The sequence below is a fragment of the Dermochelys coriacea genome, chromosome 15 (assembly GCF_009764565.3).
Source record: "Dermochelys coriacea isolate rDerCor1 chromosome 15, rDerCor1.pri.v4, whole genome shotgun sequence".
Lineage (NCBI taxonomy): Eukaryota > Metazoa > Chordata > Testudines > Dermochelyidae > Dermochelys > Dermochelys coriacea.
In genome coordinates this window covers 30370172-30395543 of record NC_050082.1, presented here as the reverse complement: position 1 = coordinate 30395543, position 25372 = coordinate 30370172, and the positions used below count along the sequence as shown (strand labels likewise).

The following is a 25372-nucleotide window of genomic DNA, read 5'->3' as shown; positions in this document are numbered from 1 at the left end:
AAGATATGATTGCTCTCTATAAATATATCAGAGGGATAAATATAGGAGAGGGAGAGGAATTATTTCAGCTCAGCACCAATGTGGACACAAGAACAAATGGGTATAAACTGGCCACCAGGAAGTTTAGACTTGAAATCAGACGAAGGTTTTTAACCATCAGAGGAGTGAAGTTTTGGAATAACCTTCCAAGGGAAGCAGTGGGGGCAAAAGATCTCTCTGGTTTTAAGATTCTACTCGATAAGTTTATGGAGGAGATGGTATGATGGGATAATGGGATTTTGGTAAGTAATTGATCTTTAAATATTCAGGGTAAATAGGCCAAATCCCCTGAGATGGGATATTAGATGGATGGGATCTGATTTACTATAGAAAACTCTTTCCTGGGTATCTGGCTGGTGAATCTTGCCCATGTGCTCAGGGTTTGGCTGATTGCCATGTTTGGGGTCGGGAGGGAGTTTTCCTCCAGGGCAGATTGGAGAGGCCCTGGAGGTTTTTTTGCCTTCCTCTGTAGCATGGGGCATGGTTGACTGGAGGGAGGCTTCTCTGCTCCTTGAAGTTTTGAACCATGATTTGAGGACTTCAATAGCTCAGACATGGGTGAGGTTTTTCATAGGAGTGGGTGGGTGAGATTCTGTGGCCTGCGCTGTGCAGGAGGTCGGACTAGATGATCAGAGTGGTCCCTTCTGACCTTAGTATCTATGAATCTATGAATCTAAAATGAAGGATCCTGGCAATGAAGTGTTTTGAAAAGAACACAGAGGGAGCTGCTACTGCCGCCGAAGTACATTTTCTTTTTCTCTATGCTGTGATGCAGAAGACTCAGGCTTGGTCTCTCACTTCCTTGGGAGGAGGCAGTGCCCCACTTCCTTCACAGACTCCTCTTTGGCCAAACAATAAGTAGCAGCACTAAAGTGCTTTGTGCCCATTTCTTGGCTAGAAAATGGTGCCCGTGGTTCAGGAGTTGGAACATGAGCTCCAGGGCTTCCTTCATCCCACTCAAGGACATACAGTATTTTGCTTCCAGCCTGGGGGACTTACATAGCCAGGGGCAAACTCAGGGATCTTCACTAATGATGGATCTTTAATACACGCAGATCTCCAGGTCCTGGCCACTTCCTCTGAAATGCAAATTCTATTTGCTGCATCTCAGGAAGTAGTCACCACCTTTGAGGGAAGGGTGTGCCTATCCTGCCTCACCTTCTCCATGTACTTTAAAATGCAGTATGCAGCTCTCTGAATTCTTCCTTACAGAACAATTTTTATAATGGAAATGTGTTATAGTTATACAGCAACAGAACGTATTGCCTGGCTCAATATCCAACATTCAAAGCAGGTGAAAATAAACAGGAATGTCAGCCCCCAAAAGAAAAAACAGTGTTTGAGGCCTACTTTAGGATTCATAATTTGCTTGCCACATGCTACATGGTTGTTGCCTGGTGTCCTTTAATGGAGATAGTATTTAAACTCTGGGTATCAGAGGAATCACAGCAGCAGCCTCTGCCTTCCATGGGGTTCCCTGAAGAAGATGTTCCTGACTTGATATGACTAGCAGCCTTTGGCTATAAATGAACTTACATGTTGTCACCTCATTACTATTCTTCTCAGAAAAGACAGTGATTGCCCACTGGGTAAACAGCTGTCATATCTTCAGAGATCAAAGTAACTCTTGCTTGGAAGGCTTTTTGTGTGAGGGTCTTGCTGTCCATTATCCACTTCTTAGGCTCCAGCCCCATTTTTAGTGGCTGGATGGCTGGTCTTGATTCTGCTTAACACCAATTGCTCTAGGAGCGGAGCCCAGTATATAGATCAGAGATCTGGGGTCCCCAAGAGGGGACAAGTGGTAGGTTGTTGAAATGTTCTGACCTCCTCAGGTTGTTGGCTAGCGCTGAGATTGCTGGGAAGGTCTCGATCCCAGGACTTGGCACAAAGCTTCCCCCTCCCCCCCCCGCACACTTCCTTATTGCTTCAGTGGAGAAAACCATTGCACCCAGAGAAATGGGGTCTCCTGTTCCCTCTAGCAGCAGGCTGGGCACAGGCTGTCTGGCTGCTGAGAGGGAAGGGTCTGGATTCATAGAATCATAGAATATCAGGGTTGGAAGGGACCTCAGGAGGTCATCTAGTCCAACCCCCTGCTCAAAGCAAAACCAATTCTGTGTGTGCTCTCAGCACTGGGCTGGGGAAGCAGACACTAGCCCCCAGGTGAAGGGCTAATCTTTCAACAGCAAACACAGTCAGAGAAGTTTAAAACAATGGTACAATTTAGGGCTTCTTCCAGGCTGGCAAAGGAAATGTGGGGCAACTGACAGATAGGGAAGTGATGGTTCCAAAGGCCATGGACACAATATGTTTCTAACCCTGCAGATTCACTTGGGGAGAAGCTTTTTGGGGCACCTCCGGGCATTGTGGAGCTCAAGGGAATAAGGTATCTCTAGGTCAGCTCTAAAGCCAGAGCTGCCTCTGCTGGCAGACCCCAAAGCTAGGTCCCCACAATCTTACTTTTTCTGCTTCTTCTCCAGTTCATGATTGCGGCTCTGCAGACTTTCCATCAGGACCCGTGTGTCCTCCAGATCACAGGCCAAGTGTTTGCACTTCCTCTTCATCTGCTGTGCCACCTTCTTGGCACCCTCGTAGGTGCTTTGCACCTCACTGAGCTGCAGGGCAAACAGCAATGAGACACATCAAGCTGAAATTTCTGTGCAGTGATAACTGGGGGTGAGGGGTGAAATTCACCATTTAGGGGATTCCCAACATGCAACCTGACTAAGCCCTCAGTCCATCCAAGAGAAAGAGAAGCCTGAACCAAACACCCCAGTCCAAAAGCACCCGGTCTTTTTGGGGCGGTTGGATCCCTGCTGTGAACTTTGCAGCTGGCTCACCAACCTCTCAGATGGGCTGAACCTGAACCCCAGGACAAAACACCCTCTAGATTTGGTGAGAAATTCAGAGGTTTTTTTGCAGCTCAGACCTATTTCTCCTGGTAAAGCTCTCCCAGGCTGACATGCATCCTGTGCAGAGACCTAGTATAAGGGCTAACTATGTGCCACTTAAATCCAACAAGGTCAAATCACCACATCCCTGTGGGCTGAAGCGGGACTTATGTGGTGCTAGGCCTTGTGCTAGCCTCTATCTACGGCTGCATTTCACTGCACTGAGGTCTCTTTTCCAGCAGCAGTGATTCAAAATGATTTAACCCTTGCCACTCTGTGTGTCTATCAGGGTGAGTTCAGGGTGGCATAAATGTCAGTTTGGACCAGTCCCCTCATGTCTGTAACATTTAAGATCATCGAACTCCATCTTTGATGCGAAAGGGAGCCTTTTAACTTACTAAAGTGGAAAAACGTTTCCACTAAGGATACGCATTGGGCTTGGGAAGGAGAGAAACCCAGAGCACTCACAGATGAAGTAGAGTCATTAAAGAATAACTTTAAATAAGCAAAATGTTGAGTTAATGAAGCCTGTAATTCTGAACTAAGTATCGGAAAGCAAATGGGCTATTTTCTTTTACCCTAGCTCCTTAGAATTTGTTGCAATATTATAACTTTTTAATGTACCGTGAAGGTATTTATTTCTTTATGTTGCTACTAATGGCAAGGGAGCTGATTTTCTAAGCTGTTGTAAAGCGAGAACCACACTCTCAGAATGCTTCTATGGCATTGTCAACTCTTCTTGGAGCTGACATGCATCCTGTGCAGAGACCCAGTATAAGGGCTAACTAGGTGCCACTTAAATCCAACAAGGCCAAGTCACCACATCCCTGTGGGCTGAAGCGGGACTTATGTGGTGCTAGGCCTTGTGCTAGCACTATCTAGGGCTGCATTTCACTGCACTGAGGTCTCTTTTCCAGCAGCAGTGATTCAAAATGATTTAACCCTTGCCACTCTGTATGTCCTTCAGGGTGAGTTCAGGGTGGCATAAATGCCAGTTTGGACCCAGTCCCCTCATGTCTGTGACCTTTAAGATCATCGAACTCCATCTTTCATATGGCAATGAATATACCCCGATCAAACATTGAAAAGTTGTGGGTTTGGTTTTTAATGTAGTTTAGCACGTCAAATGTCATTCCAGTTTCTAAGAAGATGTGGCGATGAGCTGCATCAAGGAGCTGATACATTCAGAAGTTTGGCCATGGGCTCAGGGCTGCCTGAAGAACAGGTCTCTAGTTCCATTGCCTCAGGACATTGCTACGTTCAGGTTTCAATTCTTTGCTCTACTTTCTTGATCAGCGTAAGCCAAAATGTACAAAAGTGGACAGTAATTTTGATTGCCTTCATTTTTGGGTGCTCCACTTGAGATGCGGTACAGGCTGTCTCCCACCCCCTGAAAATCAGGGCCTTCTAGGTGCTTCAAGACAAGCACCCACAAATCGTGACAAGCACACACAAAACCACTTCTCATTTTTTTAAAACCGGGTTCACATTTTCCAAACACAACCGGTACTCACTGAGAATTTAAGGCCCTGCAGGTGTGTACGTGCATCTTTTTATGCATATTCTCTCATTTGACCCTTGCTGAATTCTGACGTATTCTTGTGTAAATGCAACTTTACAAAATGGCTGTTTTTTTCTCAGATTAACAAAGACTTGGTTATTTTTCTTGGGGGGCAGGAGTGTGACTGGAGAGATGTTATTATTACACATCGAAGAGCACAACTCTACTAACCCTTATTCACAACCCTACAGACCCTTACTGGCAGAAGAAATCCTTGCTCATGCAACTAGCCCCATGGAGTTAGAAAGGCATAGAGGTGGCTTCAAAGCTCTGCAAACAAATTCTAGAGACTGTGTCAACCCCCATCACTAGTGGCAATGGTTTTACCACGGCAACAGATTTCTTCCAGGACATTCAGGATGTTAACCTCTCCGCTCGCCCGACCCGTGCAGCTCCCCACTCACATACAGAACAGAACAGAACAGGAACAGCGCTGACCTCTCAGCACTTACCTTTTGCTCCAGCTCTTTCCTACAGTTCAGTTCAGACTCCAGCCTCTCTTCAAACTGTGCAAGGCGTTTTCTGAGAAATGTGATTTCCATCTGAGCACAGTCAAATCGCATCTGCCACTGCTCTTCTGTAAACAGAAAGCATGCCCAGGTAGCAGCCTGGAACCAGGCACTCTAAGAAGGCTTATTCCCTTTTGACATGAGTAAAGGGTTGTATTCAACAAGTCAGCTAGACAAGTCAGACTGAGAACGCTTGCACGATGCAGGTGCACTGCACAGTGATGACCCAATCAAGGACATAAAAACATGTCTCTCCTGGAGTTCATGTGTATCACTAAACTCTCTGGGTATGTGACACTGCAGTTAAACACCTGCAGCTGGCCTGTGTCAGCTGACTCAGGCTTGGGCTACAAGGCTGTAAAATTGGGGTGTAGACATTCGGGCTCAGATTGGAGCCCTGACTCTGGGACCCTTCCCCATCACAGGGTCCCAAAGCCTGGGCTCCAGCCCAAGCCCGAATGTCTACACCCCAATTTTACAGCCCTGTTCCCTGAGCCCTGCGAGCCCCAATCAGCAGACACAGGCCAGCTGCGGGTGTTTACTGTGGTGCAGGTACGCCCTAGGGTGTGGTCTAACCTCTCTGCACCCAGGGCTTCCCCTGACTTTAGAGGCAATGCCATGGAGCAATCGTGCCATGAAGGGGGCACACTGACACCACATTCACTTTATTTCATCATCAGTAGCTGAAGTAAAACACTAACCAGTCCCTCGACCCCCCTGCCCATACACACAAGCTTTAGTCCTTGGACATCCCAGTCTAGTCTAGATAGGTTCTTTTACCGCACTCAGCGCCATTGGCAGGATTAGAGGAGCTAAGCCTTCCCCATCCAGTAACCTTAACTGTATCCTCACCATGTCACAAGTGATGTGACTGACTGTAAAACCCTCTGGTTTAAATACTCCTGACACTTCTGGAGTGTGGAGTCTCCAGGGCACCAAAGTGAAGCACCAACAGCTACTTGGGCCGAGGCACTCGATCTCCATCCTCGCTCATCCTGCATTCCGAAGCAGTAGCAGTAGTGACGGGAGAAAAGAGATGTCACTCCCAAGCTATGTCAGACAGGGCAACCTAGGGTGACAGATGGTGGTAAATATGCATCTGGGTTAAAGGTGGTGGCAAAGTTCTAGGAAGGGAATAGCACTGGGGTGTCCTGAAACTCCCAACAACCACACAGATGTAAATGGGGTAAAACTGACAGGACACTGGGGGCCCCATTCAGACCTGGGTTACAGAGGTGACATCCCACTGAACACAACAGTGCAGCCATTTACACCCAGTCTGAATTTGTCTCTGAAGCACATCACTGCTCTTGAAGGTTAGTGCTCCCTACCTCCAGCAGCGCCACTTATCCCAATTTCACGCAACTGAATTTGCTGCTGAGCTTCTTCCAGCTGCTTTTCCACTGAATTCAATTTCTTCTGCACTTGGTCGTATTTACTCTGAAAGGAAGAAGTGGGTCAGCTCCTACCAGCTGCAAGCAAACTGCACAGACCAAATGGAACCAAAACTGTCTTCCCCCAGCGCAGCCACACTTCCACCTGTGATCCTGACAGGAAAGGTCAGACTAGTGCCCGCTTTTCCACTATATCTGGCTTAATCAGAAATAAGAGATTCCAGCCCTGGCAGCTGGACTCATACACTCAACAGTCTGAGTGAAAGAGAGTATGAAACTGAAATAAATAATAATGATATCATATGCACTCATCCCTAGTGCCTTTTCTCCAGGATTTCCAAGTGTTTCACAGACATGGGCAAGTGCTGTCTTCAGGTTACAGGTGGGGAGTACAAGCCACAGAGAGAAGTGACTTGATCCCAGTGACAGGTTTCAGAGTAGCAGCCGTGTTAGTCTGTATTAGCAAAAAGAAAAGGAGTACTTGTGGCACCTTAGAGACTAATAAATTTATTAGAGCATAAGCTTTCGTGAGCTTATGCTCTAATAAATTTGTTAGTCTCTAAGGTGCCACAAGTACTCCTTTTCTTTTTGATCCCAGTGAGTTAGTGGTCCCAGTGAATTAGTTGCAGAGATGCATACAAAACTCAGGTCTCCTTCCTCTCAGGCCATGCTTGCCTTAGGCTGCTCACCCCAAAGAAGTGAAGGTTTTCAATGTTTCTCACACGTCTCAGTATGCAATGGCTGCTACTGTGTTTGGCCTGATAACCAGCCCCCAGAGTGCACTTCCCCATTAGCGCAGACTTGAGCCCCATGGCTGGGCTCCCTCTACACAGTCATAGCTCTCCTGGTCCAGGTGAAAGGGGGCTGCACTGCTCAGTGCCGGAGGTGTGTGCTTGGCTGCCCTCAGCCAGAAGCTGCTCTGTCTGGGGAGAGCACAAACATGCCAAGCTTGTCAAGCCTGACACTCACCTGCAGTTCTTTTATCTCTCGTGACCCCCGGAGTCGCTCAGCCCGTTCACCTTCTAGGACCTGGCAGGCCACTTCGCCTTTGAACCGCTCATCCGAGAGTTCAGTCGTCAAGTCTAAGATCTGGGGGAGCGTAACACAAAGTGAAGTTGGAGCTGGCCAAGCACACCAGCGCTCTTCTATGGGAAGCCAGCAGAGGTGACTGGATTGGAACAAGAGTCACTTCCAGTCACATTTGGTCCCTCTCCGACTACTAACAGAGCCCTGGCTGAACTGGGTTTATCTGGACAGCTGAACATGCTCGTGGGGAGGGGGAGGCTGCACAACTGACATGGGGAAGATGAGCTACTGACTTGTACTAACAGTTGATTTGGTTTCTGAAGCTTCCCCACTTGTTCTCTGCAGACAGGATCAATGCACAGTATTGACTGACTCTCATTCTCCTTCTCGAAACATGCTTGTTACCTCCTCTGGAAGCCTGGCTAGAACCTAAGACTGCCTTGTGCTGACAAGCTGGAAAGCGCAGTAGCTGGCATTGTCTGAGTGCAGAAGCTCCCTGCGGTAATATTCATTTGTTTGTTTGCTGTACCACCTGCTGCCTCTTTTATTTGCTCATGCTCAGAACTCTGCTGACTGCACTAGGTTATTTTTTTACCTTCCCTTATCCTGAAAGACGCAATAACAGTTCAGTCTATCCTCCCATATGCCCTACAAACCCACTGGGTCTAGCCCAGTTAATCCAATCTGTACTTTAGCGCTTTGGTCTCATGTTCTTAGTTCCCTTTCAGTCCCCCAGTTAGTTGTACTGCAGACTGTGTCAGGAAAGTATTTTATTTACATTCACTGATTATTACAGGCGGGGCTGGGAACACCACTTATTATCCATGTTGCTGGACACTTCCCTTCATAAGACCCTGTTTTCAGTAGCTTATAACTTTGCCAAACTACAACTGTTTGAGCTGAAATTTTCTATGCCACGTATCTGCCTCACACTGAATTTTACTAGAATTTTTCAGCCAAAACAGGTCAGCCATTTCCAAGAACAAAGCTGGGGAAAACATGTTTTGCCCACGTTAAAAAAAAAAAATCTGGCAACCTTCTCTTTGGGAAGCTCTAGCATCCCCATCCTTTGGAGCAGTGATATGAAATTTGGCTGGTGGGTGGATCTTGTGTCAGGGAGGTAGGTGCCTTTGGCTATTCCTGTGGGAAAAGTAGGAGAGGGACAAGAAGAGACAGATCTGACAAGGATCTGGGTGTGGAGGGAGAAGTGGGACTAGGACTGGCTCGGAGAGGAGAATGGGACGGCGATGACCATCCAGGGAAGCGGAAGAGATCGGACAGGTTGGAGCAGAAGGGTCCGGCTTGGTGGAAATGAGCAGAAGAGTCTGTGCCCACTAGAGCACACTCCCTTTCACAGCCTGAATCCAAGATCCCTGAGTCTCACTATCCCTCTGCCATCAGCAAATATCTGTGAAACCCACTGGCAAAATGTCCCATCCCCTCTAGTGTGGTCCACATAGAGGATGACAACTTACTACCACTTACTCTGTTAGTTCAAATGGCAGAGGTGTGTATGAAGGAGCTGAAGGTTCCAACCTGATGTCCCACATAGGTGCCAATATGATGCCACCTGATGGAATTTCTATTTTTTCAGTTTGTTTTCTAAACCTAGAAAATGGCAATCTTAATAATGTTCTTTTAATGTAGGCTTGTCTGTGCAACTAGTTATTTATATTACAGTAACCCCTAAAATGTGCATGGCCCTATGCAGACAGAAAAACAACGTACCGATTGCAAAAACAGAAAAAAAGCAGGTGCAAAGGATATGGCATACAAGCAATATGATTGGTTTAATGACTGGCACATGGCCCATTAGTGCCACATCTTTTGTGTGCATTAGTATGTGTACGCACATGAAGGTTCCCACAAGCCATTAATGACTAAATCAACACAGGATGGATGGTTGTGATCAACAATCCAATTCACCACCAAGAGGAAGGGGGGGAAGGGAAGGTGCAGTCGATAAAGGATTTTCCACCATGAAATGCACTTGGCTGCTCTTCCACAGGGATTGTAGAGAAGAGGGGAAAGCATTGGCCAAGGTTTAAGTCTGAGCCTCCTCTGTTTTGCTCCTTGTGGCTGTGTTTCACTTCCTTTGCAAAGACGTAGAGGACAGCATAAACAGGCAGTGGAAGAAAAGGCCCTGCTTCTACAAAAAGACTTGCCATAAATTGGGCAGCTTCTCTCTACTTCACATAAACGCCACTTTGGAGCAATTAATTCATTAACGTGGTAATTACACTGGTGGGAGCCTAGGGACAGCAAACTTGTGTCAGCCTCCAAACAAAACCTTCAGCCCATTCCTAGGGGACAGTGGGGATCTGTGTAAATAATGACAGAAAAACATCTCTGCCGAGAGAGCTAAATTGTTCTTTGCTGCTCACATGAAAACACTGTCATCCCCGAAGTGAATACTCATTATCTGCCTGGCCAATTTACCAATGTACTAATGCTTCCTCACCTCTGAGCATTGCAATATGCTGCACTACAGTGTTATGTGCATGCACGTGTGCACACATGCCATGACCTCAGTCCTGAGCTCCACTGTGGTCATTCGGATGAAACCCTGGCTCCACTGAAGTCAATAGTCAAACTCTAACTGACTTCAGTGGAGCCCAGATTTCTCCCAGACCTCGCTCCCCTGCTGGCATAGAGCCTTGTAGCTGACTCTTACGTAACTCCCCTCTCCCCTGCAAAGGGTCATGCCAGGAATTCTGCCAGGAAGAGGAGGACAGGCTGGAGTTCACTGTGTTCGGATTATCCCCAAGCTGGCCTTCAGGACCACAGCCAGATAGGCCTCATATAGAGCCGTTCTGGGGCTGAACCAGCTCCAACTGCAAACGACCCCCTCCCTTCCGCCCCTTGAGTTGTGCCCAGTGGATATCGAGAACAGCTGAGGACTGAGGCTACACATGGTCATGCAGTTACACACTGGAAAGCAAGCAACTGTTGGAGCAAAATATTTTCATACAATTTGCCCATTGCGGAAACCATACAACATCGACTGGGCGCTGCGATTAGGGTTAATCAGGGTTCCACACTGCTCTCACTGCTCAGACTGAGCCTTGTTAAATTCCAGTTGAAATAATCGGCATGTGGCTACAGGACTAAGACATTAACTGAAAGCGTGATTTCCCCTTTCTGCAATGTCTATCTGACCAGGATCTGGCCCTGCAATCAGACCTGGCTGGCTGGTTCCCCTGGAGGCAGCTGGAAGGCTCCAGAAGTAGAAGTTCCAAACAGATCATTGACTCTTACAGACTGTCAGGAAAATCAGAAAAGATGGAAACATGCAGGCTTAAAACCATTTCCTTTCCCTATTTGACAGCCTCCTGGAGAACCTTTTAAGGCACTTTACAGCTTGCAGGAGGGCTATACACGTGGCTCCGGCAGTGGAACAAGTATAACTTCGGGAAGTGAATTCAATCTGTGACAACGCAGAATCTATAGATAGGCAGCTCAGAGACCCGGCGAGTAGCAAGGGCCAGGTGTTTATTCATCTCACACACTCCCAATGTGGAGCCAAGTCTGGGACCAGAGTGCAGACTCCTACATGCTGCCCAAGCCAAGGCCTGTTTTGTCCTGAGTACATCTCCCAGCCCCTTCTTTCTGAAGCAGAGTAACCCTGCCCCCAGCTGCTGTCTCCAGAATCCTGATATCTGCTCCAATGCTTTTAACACCCACAGCTCACAATGGGGTCACATTCTGTGCCCACAGATTGGTGGGCTATTTTACTGCCTGCCTCCTCCTCTCCTTGTTAGCCTTTGTTTCATTAAACAAAGCTACTTCTGGTATCTGCAGACATAGGTGCTGGAACTAGGGGTGCTGCCACACCCCCTGGCTCTAAGTGGTTTCCACCATACGCAGGGTTTACAGTTTGGTTCGATGGCTCTCAGCATCCCCACTACACAAACTGTTCCAGCCCTGCTGTCTGCAGAAGTTGCTGAGACTGCAGTCTGAAGAGTGAAATGAGAACACGTTAGATTTGTGTACAATTCCTAGTCTGATCAGAATTCTTGTCAGGAGGCTGGATTCCATCCGTGCAGCTGTTTTTCAGCACTCGAATACCCCGTGTCTTTGGTGAGCTGTGACTACTACGGGGGATGCTGCCACTTCCTCACTATCCTTCACTTTGGGTGTGTAGCTGTTATGCTGCCCCTTGCAGCCAGTCAATGAGGCTGCAAACCAGTGGGAGATCTGTGTGACGGTGTGGGGGGAGCAGGGGGAAGGTAAAGGGGCCAGGCCCAGAGATGTGTGAGCACTAAAGCAGACACGAGAGGAAATGCCAACAGAGCATTCAATGCTGAGATGTAGATTTGTGATGGCATTTATTAAAGGGGCATCAAAGTGGCCCATGATGAAGCTCTTTTTGAGACACTGGCCCTATGAGCTGGATGATACCGGAGAACTCTGTTAACACTGGTCATGCTCATTGTGTTGGCCCCTGGAGCCACAACAGCACATGGCCCATCCCTCTTACATGAACTGGTTACCTGCTAGGTTACTTCTAATCTCATGGTCTGTCAGCTGGCATCAGTGCCAGTCCCTCAAAGTAACAGGGAGCCTCTAAAATTGCTCAGCAGCCAAAATAATGGCAGGCAGTGTACAACGATTCCTCCATCTGTTAGGAGTGAAAACACCCATCCGCACGCAGACATCCTAATAGAGAACAGCAAAAGCTGCCGGCTTCCCAAATGGCCCATTGCATGCACCTGACCGGATAAAATTAATCAGTGAGTAATTTTCTTGGTAGATTAAATATAAAATCAGCTCTTCAAGGATTGTTAACCCATGTACAAAAATGACAACATGAAGGTTTTCAGAACCTAGCTCTCGACTCCCGGTCGGGCTGGAGAGGAGTACAGTAGAGAGGAGATGGATGTGGACAGACATCACAGTATTCTTTCTAAACAATATGGAAGATAATGACAGGGAGACAACTGGCTCGAGCCCAGACTTGTGTTGAATACACCAGCAGGTTTTATTGTCACATAGCCAATACAATTCAACTTCAATCTTTTGGGACACACCTTAATTTGTAATTGTGATCTAATAAAACCACATAGGAAAGAGGCACAAAGAGTTAACTTGTCAGGGGTTACCTTGCTTTCCAGCAGTTCTGTGTTCTGCCGAAGCTCTCTACGTGACTGCTCTGATTTTTCGAGCTTTCTTCTTAGCGCTGCAAGCGCCTCCTAAATAAAATTGCCAAACACAAACTTAGAGTTCTAGCCTCCTTTGTTTATTTATAAATCTAGGTTTTCTGTTAAAAATAAGTGGGAGAGACATAATTACCTTATTAAGAAAATTTACTGGGCGAGTTCAAGGGCTGATCGCTGTTAATTGATTGGAATGTGGTTTCTGACACTGATTTAAATGGAGGGAACATCAGCTTTGGTGTATGCACAGCACACATTTAATTAGAAAGAAGCAAACCTCAGAAGCATTGGATGAGCATCCAAGTGCCTGAATGCTGCTTATCAAATAAATATTCTTGAAACCCTGGCCAGCTATCAGGCAGGAACAGCTGCGAAGACACACACATGCTTGTGAGATCCCAGCCTTTCCTCTTGCCAGGCAGGTTAATAATATTGAAAGAAAGAACTTTGCCTTGCAGTGTCTTGACCATTTGATGTCCGATGCTGAACAGAACCAGAGTGTGCAGAGACATGGTTAAATGCAGACACCAAAGGGTGGCAGGGCCTTTTGGAACCTCCAACAAGTTTTGAGAGATAAGCAAAGGTTTGGGTCAGTTTTCATTTTATCTAATCCAGCTCACACATCCCTAGTTAAAACCCACTAAGGGAGGAGGAGGAACAGCCAAAGCCAAGGAAGATATGCTGAGGACTTAGCACAAGCCACAAACTGTGAGAAAGACTGAAAGCTAGTTTTACCGGGGCAGTGAGTACCTGTTGAAATAGACTCACTGGGACAAATGGAGCTATGGTTGGAGCAGGCATCTTTCCACTGACATCAGAGAGCTGAGCCTGGTCTGTCGGGGTGAATCTGGCCTGCTAGCCCTGTTCATCACTGCAGAGCCCAGTATCTGGCAGCCAGAAATCAGTTGCTGTATGTGGTCCCTCCCTAGACTAGGTAGTCTGCTTACCAGAAGGCCGATATTTCAGTGGATCCTCAGGAGCCTTTGGAGTTGGAAAGAGCATGGGGGGTGGGGGGGCCCAGGAAAGTATCTTTTCATGGTATGGAGTCTGGGCTCCATGTTAGATTGTTTAGGGCCCCTGGAGAAGGACCTCCGTGAATGTGGCACATAGAAAAGTCCCCCCCTTTAAATGCCTCTTCTCCAGGCAAGCAGAGGGCTGCTTCCCACTTCTCGATTTGGACATATTAGAGAGGGGCCTGTTTCAGAACTTTATATCTGGACCCTCCCACGTCCCAGTGATGGGGCCATGTCTAAACCAAAACCAGAAAGGGCCTCTTATCTAGAACCAGGACTGGGATGGGATACAGTGCCTGTATTTGCACCCAAACAGCTGGTCTTGCCTTTGTAATGGGCTTGAATTTAATTTCACAGACCAACTTGTCGCCTGTGTGTTTTGTTTTATTCTAAGCTGAGGTTCAGATTCCCACTTTCCCCAGGTAAAGCCTTATTCTTATTTCTCCGACAAGCTGAAAACACATTACCCAGCTCACACAGTGCAGGACTGGAAACAGGATTTAAAAATTGGGTATGACCAATAAAATGTGTCTTTCTTCTGGCAGTAAAACCTACTTCCTGTCTGGCTGGCATGCTGAGCATCCCATTCAGTGTCTATGCTCTACTGTTACATACGTTTTTGACTCGGAGCTGGTCTTCCACTATGTTCACGCTAAGCAATGGCCGAACATAGCTCATCAGCTGCCACCATGGCCAGTCCTTCACCACGTGGAATACTGCCAGATTCTTCTGGATGCACCGAATGGCTAAGTGCTGAATCTGAAATTAGAGCATCAAAAACAATGGCACTCTTCCAACAATGACATCGGTCTCATTCCAGTATAGCAATATACGAGCAAGAGTTCCAGATGAGTGCTAGAATGGAGCACTTTGCCAGAATCGAAACAGGGCATAGGAATGTGCTGCTTCCAGCAGAGACAAGGCCTAAGAGCTTAGTATTAAAGAAGATTTGAAAGATGTTACTAACTAACATCAATACGTGGTTTTGGGAATGGATTGTTCATTTTCCAAGCTGCACAGGACTGGGCTGCTTGACTTCAGAAAGTCAATACACATGGCCCTGAGCCATGGTTTGATCTGCCTGTGCCTAGTTGCTCAGTTATGTTTCATTTGGCTTTGCAAGACTTAGCTTGAAAACTAGAATGTACAAATTAAAAATGAACCCTGCAAACTTTTTAAATACAATGAGCTGTGTGTCTTTGTGTGCATGCGTGTAGAGAGGCTGTTGTTAACGTTACACAAGACCCAGGAATTCTGAAATATAGGAGCCAGCATGGGATACCCTACTCACGCTAAGCAGTACCTTATTGCAGGAGCTGCCCCACCAGTATTACTGGGGCTGCTCACGGTGCTATTCAACAGAAGTACCGGGGTCATAATATGGCCCATGACCAATGGGCAGACATTTGTTCCATCTCCTATTCAATAGGATCATTTCAAGCTTTTCCAGATGTATTGACAACATACTGCCTGGGGAAATGAGGCGTCTCTCCTGCCAAGGGTGACGTAGGGCAACAGGAGAGAATACAGGAATGCCCAGCCCATCCGTGCAGCAGCAGATCCATGGGTAACCTCCGGCCCAGCTGGGTTCTCCCAAAGAAGTGGGCAACTCCTGTAGCATGGTTGAGGCAAAGGAGCACAAGAAGGCGGTTACCTTTAATCTCTTGAATTTCTGGCGGGAGAGGAAGCCCTTGCAAGCTGCCTGGAGCAGAATCATGTTCTGGGATATCAGCTTCTCCCGCTGCTTCTCCAGCCTGGAGACGACACCCGGCTTCAGGAAAACCTGGGGGCAATGGATGGAAATCGTTCACCGCCAGAAATGTGGCCTCTCACCAGCATTTGTCCAGAAGGAAATAAGAGCTTTTCTTTTAACTGTGGCTTAGTGACCACCCCGCTAAAGCCAATAGGCCATATTCTGGCTTCTGCTCCCTGCCCGCCAGCCTTCCTCTGAGATCTGCAGGAGTCCTACACGCATGTCTCCAGACTCTGGCCCTATGTCTGTAACAATTAATGGTCCATATACAGCAGGTTGGAAGAGTCCCCCCTCTGCCCAGGGCTGGTGTGCCATGGTATTGCTGTCATTGTCCCCCCAGCACAAGGGGAAAGGGCAGCAGTGAACCCCTCAGAGCTGAGCATGCTGTAGCTATGGTCATGTCCTGATGGCCCCTCAGGGCCCAGCAAATCCTCACCCCAGAAGGATGCTGTCTGAGGGAAGCACAAGCTATGTTTTTTCAGTGATTAAGAATGAGCGCCCACCCCACTTCAGGGCATTGTTCTTGCTCTCTCCAGATATAACATCTCCATCACTGTCACTAGGGCAGTGAACCTGCCCTCCCAACTCTGGCTGCGGGAGCCTTAATGGACCCCATGTATTCAACTTGCTGTTCACTCACTGTTTCTACTGTTTACACCGCCCTCTCTTTTACAGGTGCATGTCCTAACTCCTACTCAAAGCTGCGGGTTGTTGAGACATTGACTATGGATCATTGGTCATTACCTGCTTTATGGGCAGATGACATTGGACTCTCTGTTGCAAAATGCATTTGCCATAGCGTATGCATGATGCGATAACAATGGAAGCCACGTACCAACGTAGGTCAGGAAGAAACAATTATGTCATTTACTTTACCTGAGCTTGTTACAAACATGCCTCAAACAATATAGATTGTGCTGATGTATTTGTATTTTGAAAGATCAATAGAAGGCTAAATTCAGAGATCCTGTTCCACTCCTTAGTCAAGCAAAATGCTCAGTGCTTTGACCAATATGGTTTAAATATTCCATATTACCCTTTTTATATTGAAAACTAATTAAATTAAAATAAAACTGTATTTGTGAGCCTTATAATAGAATTGAAATCTATATTTTAAAAGAACCAAAATGCTATCAGAGAGCATTTCCAAGAAAACTGGCTTTCTTGAGATAATGCTATGATTGCTTCACCTCTATTTGATTGTCTCATTAATGGCTATATTAACTTCACAATCCAGTACAAATCAATGTTCAGAGTGAGGAAAATACTAACTCCTATATAACAAGATTTGACTGGTGCTGCTATCATGCTATTGATAAAATAAGAGGGGTTCACAGAAGAAATAATTGCAAACTATTGTATGCAGGATGAAAGAAGGTTATTCTTATCCCTAGAATAATTCAATGAATTACTTTTTTTCTCTATAGCATCCCCGAGACAGAGGCAGCAGTGTATATATAATTAATTTATCTTTGCGATTAGCTTTAAGTTTGAACGTGTTACTGTGGCAACTATTCATCTGGAAATGTCCTGCTTGTAGGATCTTAATGGGTTGATGTATAGTTCACATCAGGTAACATTATCAGAAGTGACTGAGTGAGTTAGGAGCCTAAGTCTCATTGATTTCCATCGGGACTTAGACTCCTAGGTTTCAACATGGAAGCAAGAAAAATGTCTTTCACTGCATTCGGTTAAAAGAACAGGAGGACTTGTGGCACCTTAGAGACTAACACAGTTATTTGAGCATAAGCTTTTGTGAGCTACAGCTCACTTCATCGGATGCATTCGAACTGTATTAGGTTACTAGAGGATAAGTTCTGAATCTAAAGTGCTCCTGGTCACAAGCCTGGATTTTACACTGTTACAACACAAGGACTGTGGACAACATACCTGACTGTGTCCCACTGCTACACTTTTCTTTTCCAGATCAAGTACCTGGAAGAGCTCTTCTATTGCCTGTAGAGAAAGAGCACATTAAGGACTGGACTGGTGAATTCATTGACCAGAGAGACCTGGGTTTGACTTGTATTGAAACAACAGGGGATTGGCATATGTTATACTCTTCAGGCCGAATCAGACCCGAGTTACCCTCCACTAAAACTGACAGAGAGCTGCCATTATAACAGGCCTACAGTGTCGTGCTGAGGGGACGGGTGTGGCCAGATTAATGGTGTTAGTCTACAGGGTGCACGGTTTTGGTGCATAAGCACTAGAGGACAACCAGTGTCCCACATGAGGGAAACTGAGCACCCACAATTCCTTCTGAAATCTAGGGGTGCTTAGCTTCTTTTAGGTTTGCTCCCAAAGGATGGGACCCCCCCTGCTCACCACAACGCGAACAGGTGTTTTGCCTTTGATTCAGGGGAGAGCAGAATCAACTCCATAGTGCTTTGGGCCTGGAGATGCTCAGAGCCCTTCAGGACTGGTCCTTAGAAGCAAAGAGCTGAATGTTCCTGTCATAACTATAAAGGGAAGGGTAAACACTTTTAAATCCCTCCTGGCCAGAGGAAAACCCCTTTCACCTGTAAAGGGTTAAGAAGCTAGGATAACCTCGCTGGCATCTGACCAAAATGACCAATGAGGAGACAAGATACTTTCAAAGCTGGAGGGGGGTTGAAACAAAGGTTCTCTCTGTCTGTGTGTTGGTTTTTGCCGGGAACAGAAAAGGACTGGAGTCTTAGAAATCAGTAAGCAATCTAGTTAGATATGCGTTAAATTCTGTTTTGTTTAAATGGCTGTTAAAATAAGTTGTGCTGAATGGAATGTATATTCCTGTTTTTGTGACTTTTTATAACTTAAGGATTTGCCTAGAGGGATTCTCTATGTTTTGAATCTGATTACCTGTAAGGTATTTACCATCCTGATTTTACAGAGGTGATTCTTTTACTTTTTCTTCAATTAAAATTCTTCTTTTAAGAACCTGATTGCTTTTTCATTATTCTTAAGATCCAAGGGTTTGGGTCTGTGTTCACCTATGCAAACTGGTGAGGCTTCCCCAGGAAAGGGGGTGTAGGGTTTGGGGAGGATTTTGGGGGGAAAGACGTTTCCAAGCGGGCTCTTTCCCTGTTATATATTTATTAGACACTTGGTGGTGGCATCAATAAAGTCCAAGGGCAAAAGGTAAAATAGTTTGTACCTTGGAGAAGTTTTAACCTAAGCTGGTAAAAATAAGCTTAGGGGTTTTTCATGTAGGTCCCCACATCTGTACCCTAGAGTTCAGAGTGGGGAAGGAACCTTGACACTTCCTCATCAAAGTACAGCACAACTGCACAGAGAAAGCGAGACCCAGAACTACTGTCCACTCTAGCCCTGGGCAACTTGAAAGGATTTCGTTAGACGCACCCCGGCCCCACCATGCAAATATCAAAGAGGGAATTCTTCCTTAGGTCTCTGGCAAGGATGCATTTTAAACAACCTTTTATTTTAAAATTGAACCTGTCAGAGAAATAATGGTTAGTTCTTTGCAAAAAAAAAAAAAAAAAGAAAAAAGAAAACAAACAACAACAACAAAAAAGCCTAACGGTCTCACAGCAACTTAGCAGGTGGATTTCATCCTTTCACCCCTGCTGGGCTTTGGCTTCACAGACTTGCAAAAAATTTATTAAAAATATTTCCAAAACAATGCAAGCAGAAATGACCCCAGTACTCAGTGCACCAGGAACATGCCCTTTCTTTTTTCATTACCTCTCAGCTCTGGCTATGCTGTGCAATCACAACCATGCTATTATTACTGCCTCAACAGTATAATGCATCAAACAATACATGTCCCTGTCCAGGGAAAAAATAAGCAGTTTGGTTTTAGGCGTTTTTACTCCCCACGTCTGCTCACATTACTTATTAATCATAAGGTACAAGAATGAGAAGAGCAGTAACTGAACTTATTTTAGGTTTAGGGCTTCCACTATGAAAATCATAAACACGGCTTGTTGGAGAATTTTTACAAATCCAAGCTAGTTTTATCAAAGAGAAGACTGTGTCTCATTACAGTTGAAATGTATAGAAATGAATGCCATGCAAAGCTTGGTGGCCTGGGTTTATGAGATTTGAGGAAAAGCTCCCCCCACCTCCCATTTCCATTCAGTTTGGAGTTTAAACAAATCCCAAACATCAAAGCAGAACACAGCCCAAACAACTGAGTTTTGTATGATTTCACCCCAAAACTCAAAGGGTTTGATTTTCAGCTCCAATGACCAACCTGGGCTCCCAGTGACTTCTAATGGATTTGTGACTACTTCTAATAAACAGGGCCAAGTTTGCTCAGGCTCACATACGTTAACAAACCCTGCAGTGAACCTAACTCACGATTTGGGTTTGTAACAAGCCCTCAACTCAGGAGGCTTCAGTGGTTTGGAATTTGGTTGTGAAAATGTAAACTGAATCCAGTAAGAACACGCTAGTGTGTCTCGGGAGTTCTGCAAACATCCCAGTGACGGGGCACCCACAAGCCATTATTTCTGTTCTGCCTTCTGTGATGTGCAGTCAGGAGATGAGGGATGTATCTGAGTATTTTATACTTCTTTTTACTTTGAAACCCTTTTCCTAAAAAGTGAAAGAAAGGCCCCCAACACTGTTCACACAGGGCCATTGTAGATGGGCTTTCCTGGATCGTTTCTCTGAGTTCCTTTGACATGAAATGAGAATTGATAACGGATTCCACTTCCATTCCCCAGAAAGCAGAAAAACCAAAGCAAGGAAGGTGCCTCTGAAGCTGACTTCTGTAATAACAAGGCAAGGTAAGATGAGACCACTCAGCCACCTCAGAGGGAGAGAGCTATTTGAAAATAGCAGGGGATGGAGCTCTGCACTGTCTTAAAAGGTGTCTTCAGGTTTTTGTTGTTTTCTGCAGTACAGAAAGGCTCCTTGACATGCTGGCAATTGGAAAATGTGACATTCTTCAGAGAGAAAGGAGGAGGACTTTCAGAGGCTAGATTGACAGTTTTTAATTATAGTCTTTAGAAGAACGCTCCAAGGACACTTGTCTCTTTGTTTACCAAAAGCCTACACATTTAGGAAAAGTTGCAGGGAGTCTGAAGAGACAGCTCCATATTTCTCACAAATCCCATAAAAGGAGGAGGATGGAGGATTTCCTGGATAGTGCAGATCAGAGCACCTCTCAATAATACTCATATTCACCTATTATCAAAAGCATGGAACTCAGATGCTCTGGGCTTTGAGCCAAGATAATAAAGTAGTGAAAAACAAAGGGCCAAAAAACATAGTGCACATCCTGATGAGGATGAATATGATCTAAAAGAGGGGCTACTTGAAAATCCTAGACCTCAGGCAGTTTTTACTATAAAACCGTCCGTAAAACAACGTTCCACATAAAACCTTCCCAGAATAGTCTCCTTCCTTGTTTAAATTCAGACATACACACCTCTGTCACTAGAAACACATCTGTATGAGAAATATTTAAAAGACACAGCATTATATGTGACCTCTCTGGAACGCTCCATAGCCTTCTGGTATACTGGGCTGGCTGAATATAACAGGGTTTAAAAGAGAACTAGATATATTCATGGAGGTTAAGTCCATTAATGGCTATTAGCCAGGATGGGTGTCCCTAGCCTCTGTTTGTCAGAGGGTGGAGATGGATGGCAGGAGAGAGATCACTAGATCATTACCTGTTAGGTTCACTCCCTCTGGGGCACCTGGCATTGGCCACTGTCGGTAGACAGGATACTGGGCTGAATGAACCTTTGGTCTGACCCAGTATGGCCATTCTTATGTTTGTTAAAGACTGGTTGAAGACAAAACAACATCACTGAGAATCTGGTTCCCAAATTATAAAAAATACAAAAGTCACACCTTTGGCTCACTCCTTTGAAATGCTCTGTAATCTGAAAGATCACTGAACAAAGCCAAGGTTTCATCAGTCATTCATGAAAACGTCAAAAGCCTATAAAAATGGCTATTGATTTAATTTAGGCACCATTACAACATTGTGAACTGAATTGAATCCAGCAGTAAAGTTATTTAAAAAGAACAAGAAGAGTAGAGAGGGAGTATAAAGGCTCAAGCAGCTGAGGGCCTCAGGAGTTCGGACCCAACACCGACGTGTAATGATTCTGTGGCTGCAGTCTCTCATTCATGTTGTGAGCAGAAGAGAGTATTGAAAGATCTGCCAGAGTGTTTGTTGGAGAACTACGAGAGAGCATTCCCAGATAAGCGACAGGGGGCCTAAACTTGTTATGCTGGGTGTATCTTGGGTGGAAATTGCTCTTTATCTATAGATCTCTCCATATTTTATTCCAGTCTTCCAGGGTCTGATTGACAATGAAAATACTCCCATGGATTTCAGCGGACATGGGATCAGGGCCTGACTTGCATACACAGAACAAAACGTATCTTTCTATTAGGAGCAGAAATGGTCCTTGAGTGATACAAGTGACTTTGAATTGAAACCACGAGCAGGAGAAAAACCTGCCAATGGACATGGGAACCAAAGAACACACCGAGGTCAAAGGTTGAATCCGAACTGCTAATTTCCTTGAGGCACCACCAGATGTCAATACAATTTGTGCTGCTAAGTCATGTAGGTGATTTTGAAAATCCCACCCAACATCCATGATGACATCACTAGTTAATCCTAACACCTTTCCTGCAGGTACTTGCAACGCTGAACTGTTCAGTATTTCAAAGAGCTTTCACAGTTGTTACAGATATAAAAGCCTGGTTAATTCTCAGTGATGCCCTTTGCCTTCAGTCATAACATATCCTGTATTTTCAATATCTCTTGTCTAGCATAGCTGGCAAAAAATATCTTGCATCACTGAAGGTTTCATATCAGTACTTAACTGACATTTCTTCTGAGGCCCTGCAGATTTACGTGGGACTACTATGTGTGCCATCATTTTTCATTCACATATAAAAATGAGAGCATCTTACCGACCTAACGTGTATGTGAGTGTGCACACGGCCTGTATGTGTGTGAGATTCTATCTTTGTTAAGGCAACGTGTCAAAGTCTAACAAATCCATTCCAGCATGGTGTTTTGTTGAAATCTGCATTGCTTTGATCTATCTGTATTGAGTTCTGTGAAGAGCTAAGCAGATTTGCCCATGAAAGTCTGACATAAGCTTTCTGAGGGATGTCAGACCCACTATGTAATGCAATTAGATACCATATTATTCATTTCTGAGGATGCAACAATGCAAATTTCCATGTGGAGCCAGGATGTATAAAATCCAAGAGAAAAGCAAGAGGGCACGTTTTCTTTGGTGCTAGTTTCTGGGAATGTTCTGGGGGATTCTCTGAAGTACACATCCTTGCTTCCTCTTCCTCATTAGGCCCATTCTTAAACTGAATGAGACAACATTGAAACATGCCTACAAGATATCTGACTGAGGTCAGGCATGGAGACCAGGACATGCTCAGCAAATGCAGCCTCCTTCCATTCCAAGCTGTTGGGGCAGGGAAGTGTGGGGGCGGGAGAGACTTTGTATTTAGTGGTACACTCACAAGTGAGTTTTAAATGTGTAAGTGATTATTAACTGTGGCCAAGCGTGAGAGTCAGACTGTCTAAGACTGTCAGCGCTTTGAGCCAAGGACTGTCTTGTCTTCTGTGTCTGCACAGCACCTAGCATAACAAGGACCCAGCCTGGGCAACTCTTCTAGGAGCTGCTGTAAAACAAATACATACAGAACTAATAACAATGGCAGTGAGGGACAGAGACTGCCAGGGGGGACTGCGTCTGGGAATCAATAACCTAGAGCTGAGTGAATACTGTACTATGGGTAGAGCTGGGCAACGTTTTTGTACAAAACATGTTTTCAGAGAAAAACACAGATTAGGTGACCCCCCAAATGTTCTGCAAACTTGCGTTGGTTCACTTAATTGTTTCCGTAAATATAAATTAAAAAAAATCAAAATGATTTTTTGGTTCAAAATTTCCATATTTAAAAAACAATATAAATGATTCAAAATGCTCAAAACCCAACCAAAATGTTTAATTCAACCCAAACCAGTTTTTTTTAAATTTCAACACAACTTTTTCCCCTCAATTTTTTGGAATTGCCAATGCAATTTGGCTATTTGCCAAGCTCTAGTTATTGCATGGTGGGAATGGTTTAGAGATGGAGTCAGAATACACATTTCTATTGCAAAGGCCCAATGCTGCGCTCCCTGAATCAACAATAAAACTCCCATTACCTTCAGTTCATGAAGGATTGGGTCCTACAGATTGAGAGAGAGAGAGAGAGAGAGAGAGAGAGAGAGTGTGTACACACACTGAACTCAAGACTCAAGAATAAAGAAAAACATCTCTTCTGCTCCAGTGGCTGAGTTAATGCAACTAATTGCAGCTTAATGCAAACTTCCTATAACACAATGTCATTACAGCTAGCACTAGGGAGGATGAATTTTTCCAATCCCCTGCTTACGCTCTGCTGACTCATCAGCCTCTGTCTTCTTACAGCATTTAATAACAATATTGACCATTTCCGGCCGTCAAACTTGTCTGATAAAATCCTGAGGTCTGAACTGACTTTACAGACTGACAGTTTGCACAACAGAGCACATGGCTATGTATAATTTATCTCCTATCGGCCTTTCCAGACTTTGAATATTTATCAGCTTTTTCATAACAAGTTACATTCCCTCGCCCTTCATTTTCACTCAAAATCTATGTGGGAGCAAATGAAATCTGCAAGCAAATAAACCAGTAGGTTTTATTCGTGAGCATCCTTCTCCTTTCATACTTCTTAGGGAAAGGAAAAGAGTTGGTTGGAGCTGGGATTTTCATAGGCTCCTAAGACAGTTTGGCTCCAACCGCCACAGAATTTTAATGGGCTTTGGGCACATCCTTGGAAATCCCCATCCTCAGCTGATAAGCCGCTCTGGTTATACAGAGAGCAGCAGCTTCACTTTTCTGCTGTGGTTATTGCACGTGGCGACAGGCTGACCTTGTTTTATCATTTTCCATCAGATCAGACCCCATCCCCATCCCAGAACACTCCTAAAATTGATGAACCCCACAAGAAGTGTTTTGGTGAAGTCTGGGCTACGCAAAAGGCAAAACGTTTGCAGCTGGGAACACTGCACGAGAATGGATCTGGCTGCAGGTCACTCCCTCCCCAGCAACAAACTGTGGGCAATCCACGCACCTTATTCTCATCCGGTATTTCATATGCTGATGTGTATTTCTTCATCACTGGCTGAGCCAGCACCTGAAAGCGGCGTCGGAACTGAGTCAGCACCATGCGATCCACATAACCTGGGAGAGACGGAGAGGAGGAAGGGTACAGATTTCAGAGGGGGGTGATGCATGATAGCTAAACAGTGAATCAGAATGGGGGCAATTCCACCAATCCCTACAGAAAACAAAAAACTGGGAGCAAATTCTCTTCCACATAGGGTGACGGGCTATGCTGGGGTGGCTGGTGGAGAACAACACAACTTTCTTTCTGTTTTACAGAAAGCCTTCCAAAAAGCAGGGCGGTGGGGAGCGCAGCGGAGAACATGCTAGTGCAAGAGACTGAAATGGTAAGAGAGAAAACAAGGCCTGGAGATACTCCCCATGAAGCAAGGCTGGGTGACAAGAAGGGCCATAGGCTTGCAAGCATATTATGCTACCTCGTCACCACAACCTCTCAATGGAGTGACAGCCAGAGTTGCTCACCTTCTATCTACAGATGCATAGACCTTATTGTCCATTTTAAAAGGTAGCAACAACCTTACTGCCAGCTACTAAAGAGACCTTTATGGCCCCCATCGCTGGGGCATCTCAGCACCTCACAATCAAGCGGTGAGGTGGGAAAGTGTGATGCTTATCCCACTTTTACAGATGGGAAATTGAGGCACAGAGAATATAAATGGTTTTCCCAGAGTCACAGAGAAAGCCTTTGGCAGAGCAGGGAAATACCCCTGGGTCTCCTGAGTGCCAGGTCAGTGCCCTAAACACTGGGTCATCCTTTCTCCTTAGTGCACAGAAGCTATAGCCCCGGAAAGGAAGGCTGGCCATTTTGGTTAACGTTCTGCACTGGGACTCAGGAGATTTTGAGCTCTGCCACAAATGATTCTGAGCTCTGCTGC

General features: G+C 45.4%; 1 protein-coding gene across 1 annotated transcript in view; it reads right to left on the bottom strand.

The window, feature by feature from the left end:
- The window catches only part of MYO18B (myosin XVIIIB), a 212892-nt gene that overhangs the window by 100876 nt on the left and 86644 nt on the right, over nucleotides 1–25372 (bottom strand). Inside the window, exons 20-28 of the mRNA XM_043498239.1 lie at nucleotides 24445–24554; nucleotides 17230–17295; nucleotides 15241–15369; nucleotides 14202–14345; nucleotides 12520–12609; nucleotides 7361–7480; nucleotides 6329–6437; nucleotides 4941–5065; nucleotides 2497–2651 (exon numbers count right to left, since the gene is read on the bottom strand). Of these exons, the coding sequence (XP_043354174.1) occupies nucleotides 2497–2651; nucleotides 4941–5065; nucleotides 6329–6437; nucleotides 7361–7480; nucleotides 12520–12609; nucleotides 14202–14345; nucleotides 15241–15369; nucleotides 17230–17295; nucleotides 24445–24554 (1048 nt within the window). The remainder of the gene's footprint in view (nucleotides 1–2496; nucleotides 2652–4940; nucleotides 5066–6328; nucleotides 6438–7360; nucleotides 7481–12519; nucleotides 12610–14201; nucleotides 14346–15240; nucleotides 15370–17229; nucleotides 17296–24444; nucleotides 24555–25372) is intronic.